The sequence below is a fragment of the Pithys albifrons genome, chromosome 9, assembly GCF_047495875.1.
Source record: "Pithys albifrons albifrons isolate INPA30051 chromosome 9, PitAlb_v1, whole genome shotgun sequence".
NCBI classification, from domain to species: Eukaryota; Metazoa; Chordata; class Aves; order Passeriformes; family Thamnophilidae; genus Pithys; species Pithys albifrons.
Genome location: NC_092466.1, coordinates 3,454,831 through 3,471,755, shown reverse-complemented (window position 1 = coordinate 3,471,755; position 16,925 = coordinate 3,454,831). Strand labels below are relative to the sequence as shown.

Here is a 16,925-nt window from a genome sequence, read left to right as displayed (position 1 = left end):
AGTGTCCCAGGCCAGGTTGGACAGGGCTTGGAGCACCCTGGGCTGGTGGGAGGTCCTTGCCATGGCAGGGGTGGCACTGGGTGGGCTTTGAGGTCCTTTCCAAGCCAAACCATTCTGGGATTATTTCTAATTTATACTTCCAAAAACATGACAAGAATTAAGACTTTCAGTTCAGATTTGGTCACATCCCATCTTCCTTTTTTTTTCCAAATCCTCATCCTTGGGCATACCCAAGACACCAAAAAGGCTATTCCAGTAAAAGTCTGCTTGAACTCTGTTCTGAACAAACCATCTTCCTCCCAAGCAGCCCCCAGAGCCCTTCCCAGTGGAGATTCCATGCACAGCAGTGCCCACACTGGGCAATCCCAAGGGAGGAATCAGGGTTTGGAGGACTTGCTGTGTCAGGAAACACACGTGGCAAAGGACCTGCAGCAACTCAGCTCACTGAGCTTTGCAGGAGTTTTCCTCAGCCACTGAAATCATTAACAGTCTGACTGAGTAACCAGGGCATGGGAAGCTGGTTCAGGAGCAGATTGTGCTTCCTGCAAGAGAAAATGTCTCTGTGTCCTGGGGATCAGAAGTCCCAGCATGAGTAGGGCTGGAGGCTGTAATTGTCCATGCCTGGCTGAGCTCACACTGGCTCTGGGATTCAGGGGTGGATCCAGGCACGGTTTGTTCCACATGAGGAGTCTCATTTGGAGCTGGAACTCCTCCTGAGCATGTTCTATACCCACGTGGCCAGGCTGACCTGCTGCCTCCATCAGTGCTGTTGGTTCTTGAGGGGCTTTAATGCTTTTATACAGAGAAATTGTGAATGGGTCACAGCCCTGGGAATACAACAGATAAATTCTTCAATAGACTTCTGAGGGGGGTTTTGGCCAAGGGAAACATCTGTGTGTGATTGCACTGAGAAGTTTTGGAACAGAGTTAAAGGCAGAGAGATACTGAACTGAAAGAGGCTAAAGGAGCTGGGAAAGTGAGTTTAAAAGACATAATTACATCTATCTCTAAATAATGCTTCTCAGGAGAGGGAAAAGTGGTTTTCAAACTTTAGATAGAGAGTTAGAGAGTCAAACACTGGTCTGGGTTGGAAGGGACCTTAAAGATCATCTCATCCCACCCCTGCCATGGGCAGGGACACCTCCCACCAGCCCAGGGTGCTCCAAGCCCTGTCCAACCTGGCCTGGGACACTCCCAGGGATGGGGCAGCCACAGCTTCTCTGGGCACCTGTGCCAGGGTCTCAGCACTCTCACAGGGAGCCATTTCATCCTAATATCTAATCTAATTCTCCTCTCAGTTGGAATCCATCCCCTTTGCCCTGTAAACAAGCCAAGTGAGATGCTGCAGGAGACCTGACTTGGCCACAGCCACGCAGGAGGCTGAGCCAATACTTCCATTTCAGAGGAAGGGCCACAGGGCTTTACAGAAAGGTGGGATGTATGTTCAGGCTGACTCAAGAACTCCTGCCATTAGATTTCTGCAAAAAGGAAGTAAATTCCCACAGGGCAATGAAATCCCTTTGTTTCCAGGTAATCCCACCTTGGAAAACACACCCAGTGACACCAGAGCCTCGTGCTAAGGTCAGATCCTGAGCCCTGCTTTGGGATGGAGGCAGACACACACTCTGCAGATGAGCACAGCAGGAGGCTCACACACAGCCTGAAAGGGAAGTGACTTCACCCTGCCAAGAGCATTCAGCCCTTTGCAGGGTGACTGAGGCCATATCAAAGCCACCATAAAATGATTTGTCTGCTCTCACCTCCCCATTTTCAGCCTGTTTCAGAATGAGCTTACTTATTGTTGCTCTCTGCCTCCTGCTGCAAGAAAGGAACAGGACAGCAAATCAAGGCTCCAATGAATCCCAGAGTGATCTGCTCATTGTTCAGCTCTCCCTTTGCAGAGGGGAACAGACACAGACTGGCACTGTACAAACCCCCCCAACCACAGGGTTTGTTTTCCCCCCATCCCTCTGTGCCAGTGTGGGGGTGACAGGGTGTGTGTGGATCCTCCAGTGTCTGAGATAATTCATGAGTTCACCCTTAAGGACCAGAGAGGACCCGTAGAATGTGAGATAACTTGTAGCCAGTAAAATGTTTCCATGTATTTCAGGTACTGACTAACCAATAGTGTCATGACATGTGGCTTGGTTTTCTTTTGGCTTCCCAGCCCCTGAGCTGCCTCTCCTTCTCCCTCTACTCCTCAAAGAAAAAAAAAAAACTTGAAAGAAACTGAATTAAATCAGAGTATGTGTGTACATTTCTAAATGATTACAATTATATAGACACAACCTGCACCCAACATAGGAAAACTTCCAGGGGGAAAGGAAAGGGGAAAACAGGGACAACAAAGGGACAAAACAGAACAAATAGGTACAACTAGACACCCCCACCCACCCCCCAAACAAACCAGTACAATACAATCCTACCAACAACTCTCAGAAGAAGGCCAGCTCTTTTTCATGCTCGCTCTCTCTCTCCCTCTCATATTGTGTTTCTGATCTCCTGTGTGGCTCTGACAAGGGACTGAAAGCAGCAAACTCCCTGCTCTCAACCCTCACCCCCAGAAGAAGAAGCCCAGCCACTTCCTCTCTCCCTCTCTGATATCCTCCCTTGTCAGGTGGGAGGGACAAAACAGGTGGGGAACACCTGGGAGAGCCTTTCCCTGGTTACACCTGGTTACCAGGGAAGGCCTGGATCAAAACTATCACAGCATGTTGGATACAAAAGTATATAAAAAGTGAAGGTGTAACTAAAAATAAACCCTAAGCCTTCTGAGACAGACCCTGAGATCAGCTCAGTTGGTTAAAACTTGGCTGTAATAATGCCAAGGTCACGGGTTCAATCCCCTGTGTGGGCCATTGACTTGAGAGTTGGACTCGATGATCTTTGTGGGGGTCCCTCCCAGCTCAGAATCATAGAATGGATTGGGTTGGAAAACACCTCCAAGATCATCAAGTCCAACCCTTGGTCCAACTCCAGTCCCTTTACCAGATCATGGCACTCAGTGCCACGGCCAAGCTCAGCTGAAAAACCTCCAGGGATGGGGAATCCACCCCCTCTCTGGGCAGCCCATTCCAATCCCTGAGCACTCTCTCTGGAAGGAATTTTTTCTGCTCTCCAACTTCAATTTCCCCTGGCAGAGCTTGAGCCCATCGTGCCCCCTTGTCCTATTGCTGAGTGCCTGGGAGAAGAGACCAACCCCCAGCTGGCCAGAACTTCCCTTCAGGCAGTTCCAGACAGTGAATAGTCTGTGATTCTGATGCTGCTGTGCCTGATCTCTTCTGACCATCATTAGCACTCCCCTTACCCCTCCAAAGGGTGACCCCAATGTGCCAGCCCCTCTGCTCTGCCCTCACCTGGGCCCCAGAGGGTGATGCACTGCTGCTCGTGGGTCTGGCAGATGCCATTGTAGCAGTACCCGTCCACACCGTGGCACGAGTGCCCGTCGTGCAGGTAGACGTTGGCCGGGCACTGCGCGCTGGCGCCCGTGCAGAACTCGGGCAGGTCGCAGGAGTTGCTGGACTCCCTGCAGGGGATCCCTGCTGGCTTCAGCTGCAAAACAAAGCCCAACTTTAGTGCTGTGCCATGGCCAGAGCAGCCCCACACCAGCCCAGCCCACGGCGAGGGCTGCACAGCTCCTTCATGGCATTGATGTGACACGGCCTGGGGAGGGGTGGGCAGGAAGGAGGGGCACGCTGAAGTTGGAGCTGCAAACACAGCTCAGGGCAAGGGGTAAACCCAGCCCTGATGCTTTCAGGGTGGCTCCTCCATCAGGACTGAACTGGGCAGGAAGGAGGGTCACAATGACGTTGCAGCTGCAAACACAGCTCAGGGCAGGAGTTAAACCCAGCCCTGATATTTTCAGGGTGGCTCCTCCATCAGGACTGAACCCACGAGCACAGAGACACCAGGGATGGTCTGTGGCACTGGCCAAAGTCACATCAGAGACCTCTCTGCCCATGGCTGTGGCAGCACTGCAGGGCCAGGGCAGCCAGCTGACCATGGGACACTGTGCTGGGTTAGGGCTCATGAAGCCACCAGCCCACTTGACTCCAGATGCCTGATGATTTCCTGGGATGAAAGGTTGGGCTGGATGATTTTGGAGGACTTTTCCAACCTTAAGGATTCTGTGGAGTTACATTCCCTCATGGAAATGTTGCTGTCATGGGCATCATGGTCTTCAACTTCATCAGAGACTTCTTCTTCAATGGAGGAGACTGAGGGGAGACTTCACTGCAGGTACAGCTTCCTCAGGAGGGGGAGGCACTGATCTCTTCTTGACAGGACTCCAGGGAATGGCTGGAGCTGTGCCAGGACAGGGTCAGGTTGGATCTCAGGGCAAGTTCTTCCCCCAGAGGGTGGTGGGCACTGACCAGGCTCCCCAGGGCAGTGGGCACAGCCCCAAGGCTGCCAGAGCTCCAGGAGGGTTTGGATGATCCTCTCAGAGGACAGGGTGGGATTGCTGGGTGTCTGTGCAGGGCCAGGGGTGGGACTGGATGGTCATTGTGGGTCCTTCCAACTCAGCATATTTTGTGATTCTATGAACTTAATCACACAACTAATCCATGTGACTGTTCCTGTCCTGTCCCAGTTTCCCTGGAAAACTGCCTTATTTTGGAGCTGAAGGCATCTGGGAGGCAACGCTGGAATGTTCCAGTGTGAGCATTCACCCCTCAGCACCAGCCACAAGGAAGGGTGTGCTCTGGGAGCAGCCCTGAACTTTAATCACTTCCCCTTTGGTAAAAAGCGAAGAGAAATGAAGATTGATTTGCTAAAAAGCATTTGCTCGCTGTGTGAGCACTTGCTGCTCTGAGCTCTTGGGCAGGGGGTTGCCACAGGCACCAGGGGAACTCCTGAATGCTTTACTAGCCCATGTGCAAGGGATGGCATGAGAATTCAGGCAGGTAAACGCCTGTGGCAAGTTGGCTTTTAGAGTATGTTTGGACACCACAAGAGCTGATGATCTGCTATTAAAAATACATATGCTGTTGATAGAATTAATATTTTAAGAGCCTTCCCCAAAAAGGCAGTTCAGCATTTAATGACTGCCTGCCATGTAAGCATGGGAAAAATCAAGGATGCAAAAGCTCAGGAGAAAAAAGAAGTTCTGTGTGAGCAAAAGAAGGGGCCACAAATAGCAGAGATACCATTTAAAAACTCTGTTGGTCTTCTCTTTTTGGTTTGTTTTTTAATTACTTACATGACTTGCATGTGTATCAATGCTTATTGATAGCACTTTGCTTGTTCTCCATCTTCTCTGCAGGTGGAAAACCCATGGAATTCTGCCCTCTCCCCAGCCCAGAGCAGGTCCCTTTGCCAGGCTCACCTGGCAGTCCTGGCAGCAGAGCCCGTGGGCACACACGGCTCCCGCTCTCAGGGCACAGGTAGTGGCATTGCAGCACTGGTTGGTGCATTCCTGGGGAAAAGCAGAGCACACATTTAGAGCAGACAACCCTCAGCCCCAACGAGCCATAAATCAAGAGGCTGCCCATGGCCCTGCCGAGGAAAGCCAGGCGTGAAATTGTGAATTATGCATGAAATTCGACAACTTGATCCAAACAGCCTTGTCTGCCCTTGGACTGAACAAGCCCAGGCAGTGCAGAAAGTCCAGGGAAGCCGCTGAGGGAACCTGGTTTATTCCAGCTTTGGAGCTAATCCCAGATGTCACAAACAGCTCAAGCACCCTGACACCAATGCTGATGCAGTACTGGGGGGGGTTATTTCCATTGATGCCCATGGGGTTTTTAATTTCTTCCATTTTTATAAATTTTAGAGGTACTTGTAACTGTAGTAAAAAAGCACATTTAGTGTGTTAATAGTTCTAGCAGCTTAAGTTCATTGTTTATGTATCCTAATCCCTACCACAAATTCTTTTAGCTCTTTAGACTTCTTTTCAAGGTACAAGGTTGAAGAATATCAAAAGGCCTGCAGAACAAGATATAAAAATAAGCCAACAACCTTGGGTCTAAGAGCACTGGAAAACCTCCAGGAGCCCTTCGTGTGCTGAGGAAGAAGAGAATGATGAAGAGGGGGTCCCACTGACCCCAGCCTCAAATCCTAAGGAGGTGTGACCAGGAGCAGGACGGGGCTGGACTGAGAGATGTGTGAACTGGGGATTGTGTGGACATCATTATAAAACCCATGGAAATCAGTGTTCAGGGGTCATGTCATCATGTATTCCTAAAAGCCCTAAGCCCAGACATTAAAGAATTTACCTTTTTATTTTATCCCACACTAACTTGGCTGGAGTCTGTTTTGTTGGGGTCTCTCACGGCATTGCCATGGAAAGCAGAGGGAATGTTTTCCCTGCCCCCAGGGAGCATCCAGCACCTGTGGGGCAGCTGTGGAGCATCACGGCTCTGTTTTGTGAGAGCTGCTCTCTGGGGCTGCCACAGACACAGCTGGTGACACTGCTCCCTGTAATCTCTTATCAGGACACACCAGTAATAGAGCTCTGAGAAAGGCAATGAGTATGAATTGCAGTCTCACTACCTGATACATCCCAATTTCACACTTAGGGATTAGACGGTGCCATGTGTGGGCTTTGGCAAACTTTATTCTCAGCAGAACGAGGTAATAAGGAGTTTTAGAAAATAATGGATTTGTTTTTCCAAGGTTATTCTCACAAGCTGCAAGTTACATCAGCTGAGCTGGAATCTCATCTCAGGAACAGAAATAGCAGCAGATAAAATTGCTCTTCAGCTGTGTTAAGTCTGTTTGACTTAGCAAGGGATCACTAACAATACAGGGAACAGAGGAAAAATAAATGGGTTAGAGTGATGTTCACAGCCTCTTCTCACTTCTTTGGCTTCTGTGAAGCTTTCCAAGGGGAAGGCAAGGCCAGCTCTGCACTCCCAAGTGAAGAGCAAAACGGTTTTCAGCATCTCCCTGTTTTCTTAGATAATATCTTCCTTAGATAATATCTTTTTTGGATAATATCTGCCAGGATGTACAAAGCTGACTGTGCTGCTCCCAAGCAGTGGAACAACTTCCTGCCCCTATTTTTGATCATGCTGGAAGGCAGCAGGATATGGAAATGTTCCTGTGCAGCTGCTGCACTTAAACACATTTCATAATTCTCCTCAGAAGCAATGGGAGAAAAGCAGAGAGGAGGAAAGCAGTGTCAGTCCCATTCAGGTCCTTCTGAAACAGCTCCTTTGCCCCTGCACCAGCCATGGAGAGCAATCAGCATTCCAGAGGCAGGTTGGGATAAAGACCCAGCTCTTTTGAGTGATGTTACAACAGCCTGTGAATTTTCCAATTGCTCACTCACTTATTCCTCATTGTAGGGAATGAGTTTGGTAAATAGTTTTTGTGCCTGGGCTATCAAATTGTCAGGAATGGTTTTAACATAAACAGGAAAACAAACAGGAAAGGCTCTCCAGGCTTGTGGGGGGAAATGATTTTTTGGAGAAATGACTGCTGTGCTGTAGTTTATTACTATTAGTTCTTGTTGGAAAAAGCAGCAATGATGGGAGGGGGTTTGAGCTCTCCTGGCTGCTCAAGGCCACTCAAACAGATTCATGCCAGAGCAATTCCAGTGTCACCTGGGTGATGCCAGAGACTCTCCTGTAGGCAGGACACCTTGTTTTCAGCCTCTCTTTTCTAAGAACACAAGACAGACCCCACTGAGGCAGCCTATAACCCTCCTCTCCTTGTTTTCCCCTGGCAGCAACCAGCAGAAGATGCTCAAGGACAAGGTGAGCAAACACACGAGGCACAATTCCAACCTCCAGCCCTTCCCTTGGCTCCAGGGGGATTTTTAGCCCCTGTAACAGGCAGTGGAAAGGAACCACAGTCAGGGGAGCAGCTCCTCCTGCTTGTTCCAAACCTGCCCTTTTCTAACTTCATTTGCACATTTCTTGTGGGGGAATTTGCTCCTCTCTCACCTTTTCCATTTTGCTCATGATTTTATCACGGTTTTGTCACGTTTTCCTTAATTTTCCTCTTTTCCAGGCAGAGCCCCTCCAAAACTCTGAACCAGCTTATTGCTTTCCTTTCATTCTCTTCCACTCTGTTTTATCCTGCCCGAGATCAGGGAGGGGAAGGGAAAACCTGCCCATGCAGTTCCAGGCACAGCAGATTTATGGAGCTCCGCTGGTGCTTTGTTTTGTTTCCCTATTTCTCCCCTAGTACTTTCTAACAGCCTATTTACCTTTTAGACCACTCTGGAGCACTGAGCTGACATTTTCATGAGACTATTTATTGCAATATGAAGTCTTGTTCCTCTGTGGTCAGAGTCAGCTCTGAGTCCATCATCTGCTTTGTGATTTCTGCAATGTGCATCACTCCTCAGCGAGTCCCATTCCTCATCTTAATGCCTGGGCCAGCTGTCTCAGAAGGTTTCTCTGCAGTCCTTCACAGCCAGATTTCATCCCTACCAGCCTAACTAATACCAGCAGCAAATTCAGACTGCTCTTCTTCCCAGGCTGTTTATGAAAACCCCTGAATTGTGTAGTCCCCAGGACACATCTCGTGGATACATCACAGCAAAGCTCCTTCCCCTGTATAAAATGGGTGATTTACACCTGGCTGTATTTCCTACCTCCTAAACCAGGTTTTGTCCATGCAATTTTCTCTCATCCTACACCTGCTTGATCTCCTAGAGAGGCTTTGGTGAAAGCTTTGGTCCAAAGCCTCTCTGAATTCCTAACAGGCTGCAGTGACAGCACCATCCCTTCTCCATGCACTTCTTAAGCCCTTCGTGGCACTGAGAAAGGTTTAGAAGATAAAATTTTCTAAGACAAGATTTCCTAAGTCAAGATTTCCTGACACAAAAGCCACGTTGACTCATCCCTGGCACGTCACAGCTGTTTGGGCAGGAGCTCTTCATAACATGTGGAAATAATTTGTCTGACTTCTGAGTAACCAGTTTGTAGTTCTCTGATCCCCCTTGCAGCTGGTTATAAAAGCATCCACTTTTTCACCTTTCAAGGACCAGGGATTGTTAATTCTCTTCTTCTTTTATCTTTCCACCTGTAATCTACACTAACCCTCCTTCCACAGACACTGGAGCACATCAGACACTTTTGGTCATATGATCCAAAATTAAGTTAGAATCAGAAAATCAGAGAATGGTTTGAGTTCAAAGAGACCAAGAAATACCCAGTGCCAATCCTGCCATGGGCAGGGACACCTCCCACCAGCCCAGGGTGCTCCAAGCCCTGTCCAGCCTGGCCTGGGACACTCCCAGAGATGGGGCAGCCACAGCTTTTCTGGGCACCTGTGCCAGAGCCTGCCCACCCTCCCAGCCAGGAATTCCTTCCCAATATCCCATCTATCCCTGCCCTCTGGCAGTGGGAAGCCATTCCCTGTGTCCTGTCCCTCCATCCCTTGTCCCCAGTCCCTCTCCAGCTCTCCTGGAGCCCCTTTAGGCACTGGAAGGGGCTCTCAAGTCTCCCTGGAGCCTTCTCTTCTCCAGGTGACCCCCCAGCTCTCCCAGCCTGGCTTTATAGCCCAGACTGGTTTGGGTTGGAAGGGACCTTAAACACCATCCCATCCCACCCCTGCAATGGGCAGGGACACCTCCCACCAGCCCAGGGTGCTCCAAGCCCTGTCCAGCCTGGCCTGGGACACTCCCAGGGATGGGGCAGCCACAGCTTCTCTGGGCACCTGTGCCAGGGCCTGCCCACCCTCCCAGCCAGGAATTCCTTCCCAGTATTCCACCTGAATTATAGAATGGTTTGGGTTGGAAGAGACCAAGGACTCATTTAGTTCCAACCCCCCTGCCATGGGCAGGAACAACCTCTATCTACTATGCAGAATGATATTTAATTCTGATCCCTGATAAAATACAGCCAGTGTATGTTATTGCACAGCTTTCCATGCAATAAAATACTGCAACACTATTGACAAAGCTCAGCTGGTATAGAGGACTGGGCAGTGAATTCTTAACTAATCCCAGGGGCTTTCTGGAACCACCTGGATTATAGCAGTAAATCCCAAATGAATTTAATGCATCCAATCTGCATATTTCCAATATAATTAAAAAAGAAAAAAAGACAGAAAGAAGAGGCAAATCAAGTCAGGGCTTGCTGACAATAAGTGGCTTTGACTCAAAAAGGTATCACTAAAATTCAGAAATGAAAACAAGACAGATAATGGGGTTAGCAAGACATTTGCAAGCTGCTTGCACTCTATTGACTTCAAACAAGAAGATAAGCCTGTTTGCTCCAGCCTTGTTACCCTCCAGAGTGAGTGAACTGCCAGGAAAACCTTGTGGCCTGGATAAATCCAACACTATAGGCAGGATGCAGCAATGCCTTGGTGTGGGAAGTGCCCCATCTCTGGTGTCTGCAGAGCTGTGTTTGGCACAGGAGGCAAATCCCTCATCTGAGCTGCATTTAACTCACTTCAGCAGAGGGAGGTTGGACATGGCCAGCGAGGGTGGGATGTGAAAGGGTTGGACATGGCCAGCGAGGGTGGGATGTGAAAGGGTTGGACACGACCAATGAGGGTGGGATGTGAAAGGGTTGGACACGACCAAAGAGGGTGGGATGTGAAAGGGTTGGACATGGCCAGTGAGGGTGGGATGTGAAAGGGTTGGACATGGCCAGTGAGGGTGGGATGTGAAAGGGTTGGACACGACCAATGAGGGTGGGATGTGAAAGGGTTGGACATGGCCAGTGAGGGTGGGATGTGAAAGGGTTGGACAGAGCCAATGAGGGTGGGATGTGAAAGGGTTGGACATGGCCAATGAGGGTGGGATGTGAAAGGGTTGGACACAGCCAGTGAGGGTGGGATGTGAAAGGGTTGGACACAGCCAGTGAGGGTGGGATGTGAAAGGGTTGGACACAGCCAGTGAGGGTGGGATGTGAAAGGGTTGGACATGGCCAGTGAGGGTGGGATGTGAAAGGGTTGGACATGGCCAGCGAGGGTGGGATGTGAAAGGGTTGGACACGACCAATGAGGGTGGGATGTGAAAGGGTTGGACATGGCCAATGAGGGTGGGATGTGAAAGGGTTGGACACGGCCAGTGAGGGTGGGATGTGAAAGGGATGAGGATGTCAGCTGGGATAGGGTTTGACCCCCAGCTGTGGCCTGTCCCCTCCTGCCCTGAGGAGTCCTCTGACACAGGCTCTGAGCTAAGTGGGATGGTTTTGAAGCAGCAGCATCCCCTCTGGGGGTCAGGGAAGGCTGTTCCTGTGAGTCAGGGGAAAGAAACATCTCATGGTGGAGGAGGGAAAGGTCTTGTACCTAAAAGCTGAAGTTGCAATGAAAAAATACATGGGCAATATTAATATTTATACGCTGTTGTATATAAGGGTGGGCAGGCCCTGGCACAGGTGCCCAGAGAAGCTGTGGCTGCCCCATCCCTGGGAGTGTCCCAGGCCAGGTTGGACAGGGCTTGGAGCACCCTGGGTTGGTGGGAAGTGTCCCTGCCCATTGCAGGGGATTTGGAACTACATAATCTTTAAGGTCCTTTCCAACTCAAACCATCCCATGATTCCACAATTTCTATGGTTAAATTGATATTAATATAAATATATGAGTGACTTTTACAGATGGAAACAAACCTTCAATTAACACATTGTGAGAAATCTGGGCACAATTTGGGCAGAAATTCTGTTCACAAGTTTGAGTTTGGCTGATGAGCTAATACTTCCAGGGATTAGGAACAAGATGGTCATGGACAACCTGTTGGACAAACCATGAGAGTTTGTCCTCTAAGGATGAACTCAGAACATTCTTAGCTCAAGCCCTGCCTGAACTTCAGCAACTCAAATGCAAGTCCAGAGAAACTCCCTTCACTTCGGAGCACTCCCAGGTCCAAGTTGATGGAAGAGAAGCAGAGAAGAGAGAATTCTACTTTCCACCAGAGTTAAACCCACCAAACCAGTCCCTCAGTGCCCAAAGCTGCAGGCAGGGGGTGGGCAGTGGCTCCCAGGGGGGTCTCACCTCAGGCTCCCCACAGTCACACTCCTCTCCATCCTCCACGTAGCCATTCCCACACTTCTGGCCACCAAAGGACTCCTTGACTTCAGGCAGGTTAAAGAGACACATTCCCACTCCTTTTTCCAGGCTGTTTTCCAGGTCCTTTCTGCTGCAGCTACTGAATACCATGGGAAATGGATAGCTGGGAGAAAAACACACAGAGACAAAAGGAAGGGAACGTTATTAGATGGAAACCTCTCTCTGCTCTCACTCTGGTGACCTTTCAGCACAACTGTGCATTAACCAGAGGATTGTGTGCACTTCTTGTCACCCTTTAACACAAGACTGAGATGTAACAACTGAGCCAAACCCATTTATAATAATTCCTGACTATGATTAAGGGATTTTCCATTTTTTTTCCACTCCAATTTGTAGCTGCTGTTAAGGATTGGAAGTGCTCACATTAGAAATTCCTTCTCCTTCTTTTGCATATGGACTTATAATGCAAATTTTTATCCTGAGCCTAAAGAAATGCTGGGCTTGCAAGTATATTCCTGCATTTACAGGACTGCAAAACATCCTGATCCTTCTTGGAAAACTCAGCCTCCAAAAGTAAATTCATTCATCTTGCTCTGCAGAACAGCAAATTTCCTGCACTTTCCAGGAAATAAAAAGAATAAAAGAAAAAAAACTACTGTTACTTGAGAAGAGTCTCTACTTCAAGTCATCAAAATCAAGCTTGGGAACTGCATGATTAAAGCACAGCCAGGTTTTATTTTAGATCAGCATGTGAAGGCACTGCTGCCAACACCCAGGGTTTGAATTGCCCCTGCTGGGGGCAGGATTGGGCCCTGCTGGGCAGGCACAGGGTGGCCTGGGTGTCCTTTCCAAACACACAGACCATGGGGACACAATGATCTGTGCACTGCAAACAGCAGCAGGTAATTGGTGTTCTGCTCTGGGGGTTCCAGTTTTGCTAATGAATGTTTGCAGAGTGACTCACAGAGAAGAGACAAAGGGACACCTGGGTCTGGCCATCACTGGGGTGTCCCAAAGGCTGCTGTGCCCTTCCTGCACTGAGATGTCATGGATTCATGGAATCACTGATTGGGTTGGGTTGGAAGGACCCCAAAGCCCCCCCAGTGCCACCCCTGCCATGGGCAGGGACACCTCCCACCAGCCCAGGGTGCTCCAAGCCCTGTCCAATCTGGCCTGGGACACTCCCAGGGCTGGGGCAGCCACAGCTTCTCTGGACACCTGTGCCAGGGCCTGCCCACCCTCCCAGCCAGCAATTCCTTCCCAAAATCTGATATAAACCAGAATATGGAATCATGGAATGGTTTGGGTGGGAAGGAACCTCAGAGCTCATCCCATCCCACCCCCTGCCATGCACAGGACACCTCCCACCAGCCCAGGGTGCTCCAAGCCCTGTCCAACCTGGCCTGGGACACTCCCAGGGCTGGGGCAGCCACAGCTTCTCTGGGCACCTGTGCCAGGGCCTGCCCACCCTCCCAGCCAGGAATTCCTTCCTGATACCCCAAGTCCACATGGTCATGCTGAATCTGTATCCCAACAACGTTGTACAACAGCATCTCCCCCAAGACTTGGCACCTCCATCACTGCCACCCCCTGGGCCAGCAGCAGTTCACCATTTGGGCAGCACAGGAGCCAACCTGGTGATTTTATTTCCCTCACTTTGCTCACTACATGCTCTGTGTCACCCACGTGCTATCAGCACTATTATCTGCACAGACAAGCCAGATAACAGATGGAAATTCTGCTCTGCTGAGCTCCAGACTCCCATCAATCCACTGCTGGTTCCAATATCCTGAAATGAAAAGCTTGGTTTGGGAATGATGATGCCTGTAGGTATCAGAAAGGGATCATTTCTATTAAAAGGGAAGAACAGTTTGACAACTCCAAATGCAATAGAGCTTCCCATGCTGGCTTCCATAAGGAAGTTAATTAGGATCTTCCAGAAGGTTATGGGTGCCTTACAGAACAGAATTTATTTTGTGCCTATTTAAAATTACCTCTTTAACAGTCACTTTTGCAATAAAACAGTCAGCTCTTTGGAAAAGAACATTAACATGACTCTGGAGAAGAAAATAATTTTTCTGTATCACTACAGGGCTTGTCAAGGTAAACTAAACAGTTCTGAGTTTCACTGACTTATGACTTCAGAAATTAATAGGCATCTCCATTTAAAAAGCTGATTTCTGGAAAATATCAGTGTTTCAGCAGAATGACAGAGTCTAAAATAAATAAAGAAATCTCAGAGGAGCATGAGGGGGGAGTCAGGCTGGACCTGCAGCTCTGGGCCCTGAGGGAGAACAGGGGAGGTACTCACAGTAATGGAACAGAAATAAAGGCACTTGGAAAACCTCCTGCTGACCATTTGGTGTTGAGCTGTTCTGCACAGGACACCAAACTCTGCCCTACCCTTACTGTGACTGGAAAGAAAGCTCCCCAAGTGCTGTGTGCGTGGCTGGGAACAAGGAGAGGGATGTGCAGCCTGAAACACCAGGGAAAAATCAAGAGATCTGCCTGAGAAATTCTGCTGAGAGCTTGGTCAGACACAGCTCCTATCAAAGTGTGACCAAAGGAGAGCAGCAGCAGCAGCCAGGCAGGATCCTGCCCCCAGTGGCACAGGTTGCCTTTGACACCCACTGAGGTGCCACCAACACGACTCACAGGGGCTGAAATCACTCAGGATCACAATTAGTGCAGTTTGTCAAGTGCCACCTCTCAGCCACACACAGATCATGGGAACAGCTCCCAGTCAAAGCTGTCACCTCTTTAGAATCATAGAATGGATTGGGTTGGAAAAGACCTCCCAGATCATCCAGTCCAACCCCTGGTCCAACTCCAGTCCCTTTACCAGATCATGGCACTCAGTGCCACGGCCAAGCTCAGCTGAAAAACCTCCAGGGATGGGGAATCCACCCCCTCTCTGGGCAGCCCATTCCAATGCCTGAGCACTCTCTCTGCAAAGAATTTCTTTCTGCTCTCCAACTTCAATTTCCCCTGGCAGAGCTTGAGCCCATCGTGCCCCCTTGTCCTATTGCTGAGTGCCTGGGAGAAGAGACCAACCCCCACCTGGCCAGAACTTCCCTTCAGGCAGTTCCAGACAGTGCTGAGGTCACCTCTGAGCCTCCTCTTCTCCAGGCTGAACACCCCCAGCTCCCTCAGCCTCTCCCCACAGCACTTGTGCTCCAGTCCCTTCTCCAGCCTCGTTGCTCTTCTCTGGCCCCGCTCCAGCCCCTCAATCTCTTGCCTCAACTGAGGGGCCCAGAACTGAACACAACACTCAAGGTGTGGCCTCCCCAAGGCAGAGTCCAGGGGAAGGGTCACTGCCCTGGGCCTGCTGGCCACGCTAGTTTGGATCCAGGCCAGGATCCCCTTGGCCTTCTTGGCCACCTGGGCACACTGGTGGCTCCTGTTGAGCTTCCTGTCCCTCAGTCCCCCCAGGTCCCTCTGCCTGGCTGCTCTCCAGCCACTCTGTGCCCAGCCTGGAGCGCTGCAGGGGTTGGGGTGGCCAGAGGGCAGGACCCGGCTGTTCCTTTGCACCCCTGAATGCTCAGGACCACTGGCAAGGGTCGGAGATGTGCCTGTCCCTCAGCAGGGCACAGAATGATCCCTGCCCTGTGCCAGAGGTGAAACAGGGGCAGTGCCAATGGCTGAGGTTTGTGTTTGTCCCCAGAGGAACTTCAGGCTGTTTCCTCTTTTGGACTCAGACATCCATTCATCTCCTGGCTTTTCCTGCCCCTGACACTGATTTCCTCACTGACATCAGTGCAGCACATGTTACGTGAGGGCACTTTCTGAAAATACTTCTCCTTTATCAAGGAAATGTAAAATAAAGCAATAAAACCCAGACAAATGGAAACAGAGCAACTGAAGGGTAACCACACCATGCAAGAAAAGATCCCACATCAGTTGATGCCAGTTGGTGTTTCACTGGAAACTTGATTGATCTTTAATGCCATGATATTCTGACACACAACCATTCTTCATTCTTTTTGACAAAAAAATCCAAAAATATCCCACCTAACAGCCATAGCATTTGGTTGTTGTGATTTTAGGCTTCATTTTGGCTGTGTTTGCCATTTTAAAGCTGTTTATCAGAAGCATGAAGTGCCTGGCAGGTGGGAAGGGAAGCCACAGACATCAGATGTCAGGAGCATTAGGCACAATGTTGGAGTGAATGTGGAGCTTGGAAAGATGGCAAAGCAAAGGTGATGTGACAGAAGGGTGTCTGTGCTTCCTGTGCCAGTTCAGACACTTGTCCTGCAGGAAAGCCCTTCAACTACCAGCTCATGGACACCACTGGATAACCTTGCAGAGGTAAAAAACTCATTTGTAATCTTTACACTCCATTATTCTTCGCTCAAGACATTTTCTTTTACAGATCATTATTTTTTCTGCACTTGGAAAGAGAAAGGAAATTTTAGCCCAACCTAATTCCTCTTCTAAAATGCTGAGTATCCCACACATTTTTTACACTATTTGAGTCTGCAGATTTAATACACTGTGGATCATTTTGTCAAACTCTCCTGGCTGTGGGTACAACTCTGCAGAACTCCAATGGTGCCAGCACTGCCATCAGTCCCTTCAGGGTGTTCACAGCAAGGAAAATCATTTCAGTCTGTCAACCCCTCTGGAATCCACAGCATTCCCCTGCATGTCCTTGGTCCTTAAATGATGTGTGTAAGCCCCAGCAACAAATATCCCACTTCCCAACAAAACCAGCTTGGAGTGCTCCTGCAAATAAGACCTTCCCAGCAGTCAGAGGATCCCTGGCAATGGATTCCTTTGGAAACAGAGCCTGGTCTTTCCCAGTCATTTATATTTCAAACATTCAAGCCCCCCAAGTGCCACTTTCCTCTCTGTGGTCTCACATTTAGCCTGTGGTGGGTGGTTCCCTCCATTAACCAAAGGAAGTGGCACCATCACTGGGTCAAGTCCCATTTAAGAACAGAGGATTCTTTGCACCAGCACTTTGCCCATCATGGGGTTTTTTTTGGCATGAAATATCAAAGCTCATTTCC

At 49.5% G+C, this 16,925-nt stretch overlaps 1 protein-coding gene across 1 annotated transcript in view; it reads right to left on the bottom strand.

Annotated features, from left to right (window-relative positions):
* The window catches only part of ADAM12 (ADAM metallopeptidase domain 12), a 214,191-nt gene that overhangs the window by 20,373 nt on the left and 176,893 nt on the right, over positions 1-16,925 (bottom strand). Inside the window, exons 12-14 of the mRNA XM_071563503.1 lie at positions 11,899-12,076; positions 5,327-5,416; positions 3,357-3,552 (exon numbers count right to left, since the gene is read on the bottom strand). Of these exons, the coding sequence (XP_071419604.1) occupies positions 3,357-3,552; positions 5,327-5,416; positions 11,899-12,076 (464 nt within the window). The remainder of the gene's footprint in view (positions 1-3,356; positions 3,553-5,326; positions 5,417-11,898; positions 12,077-16,925) is intronic.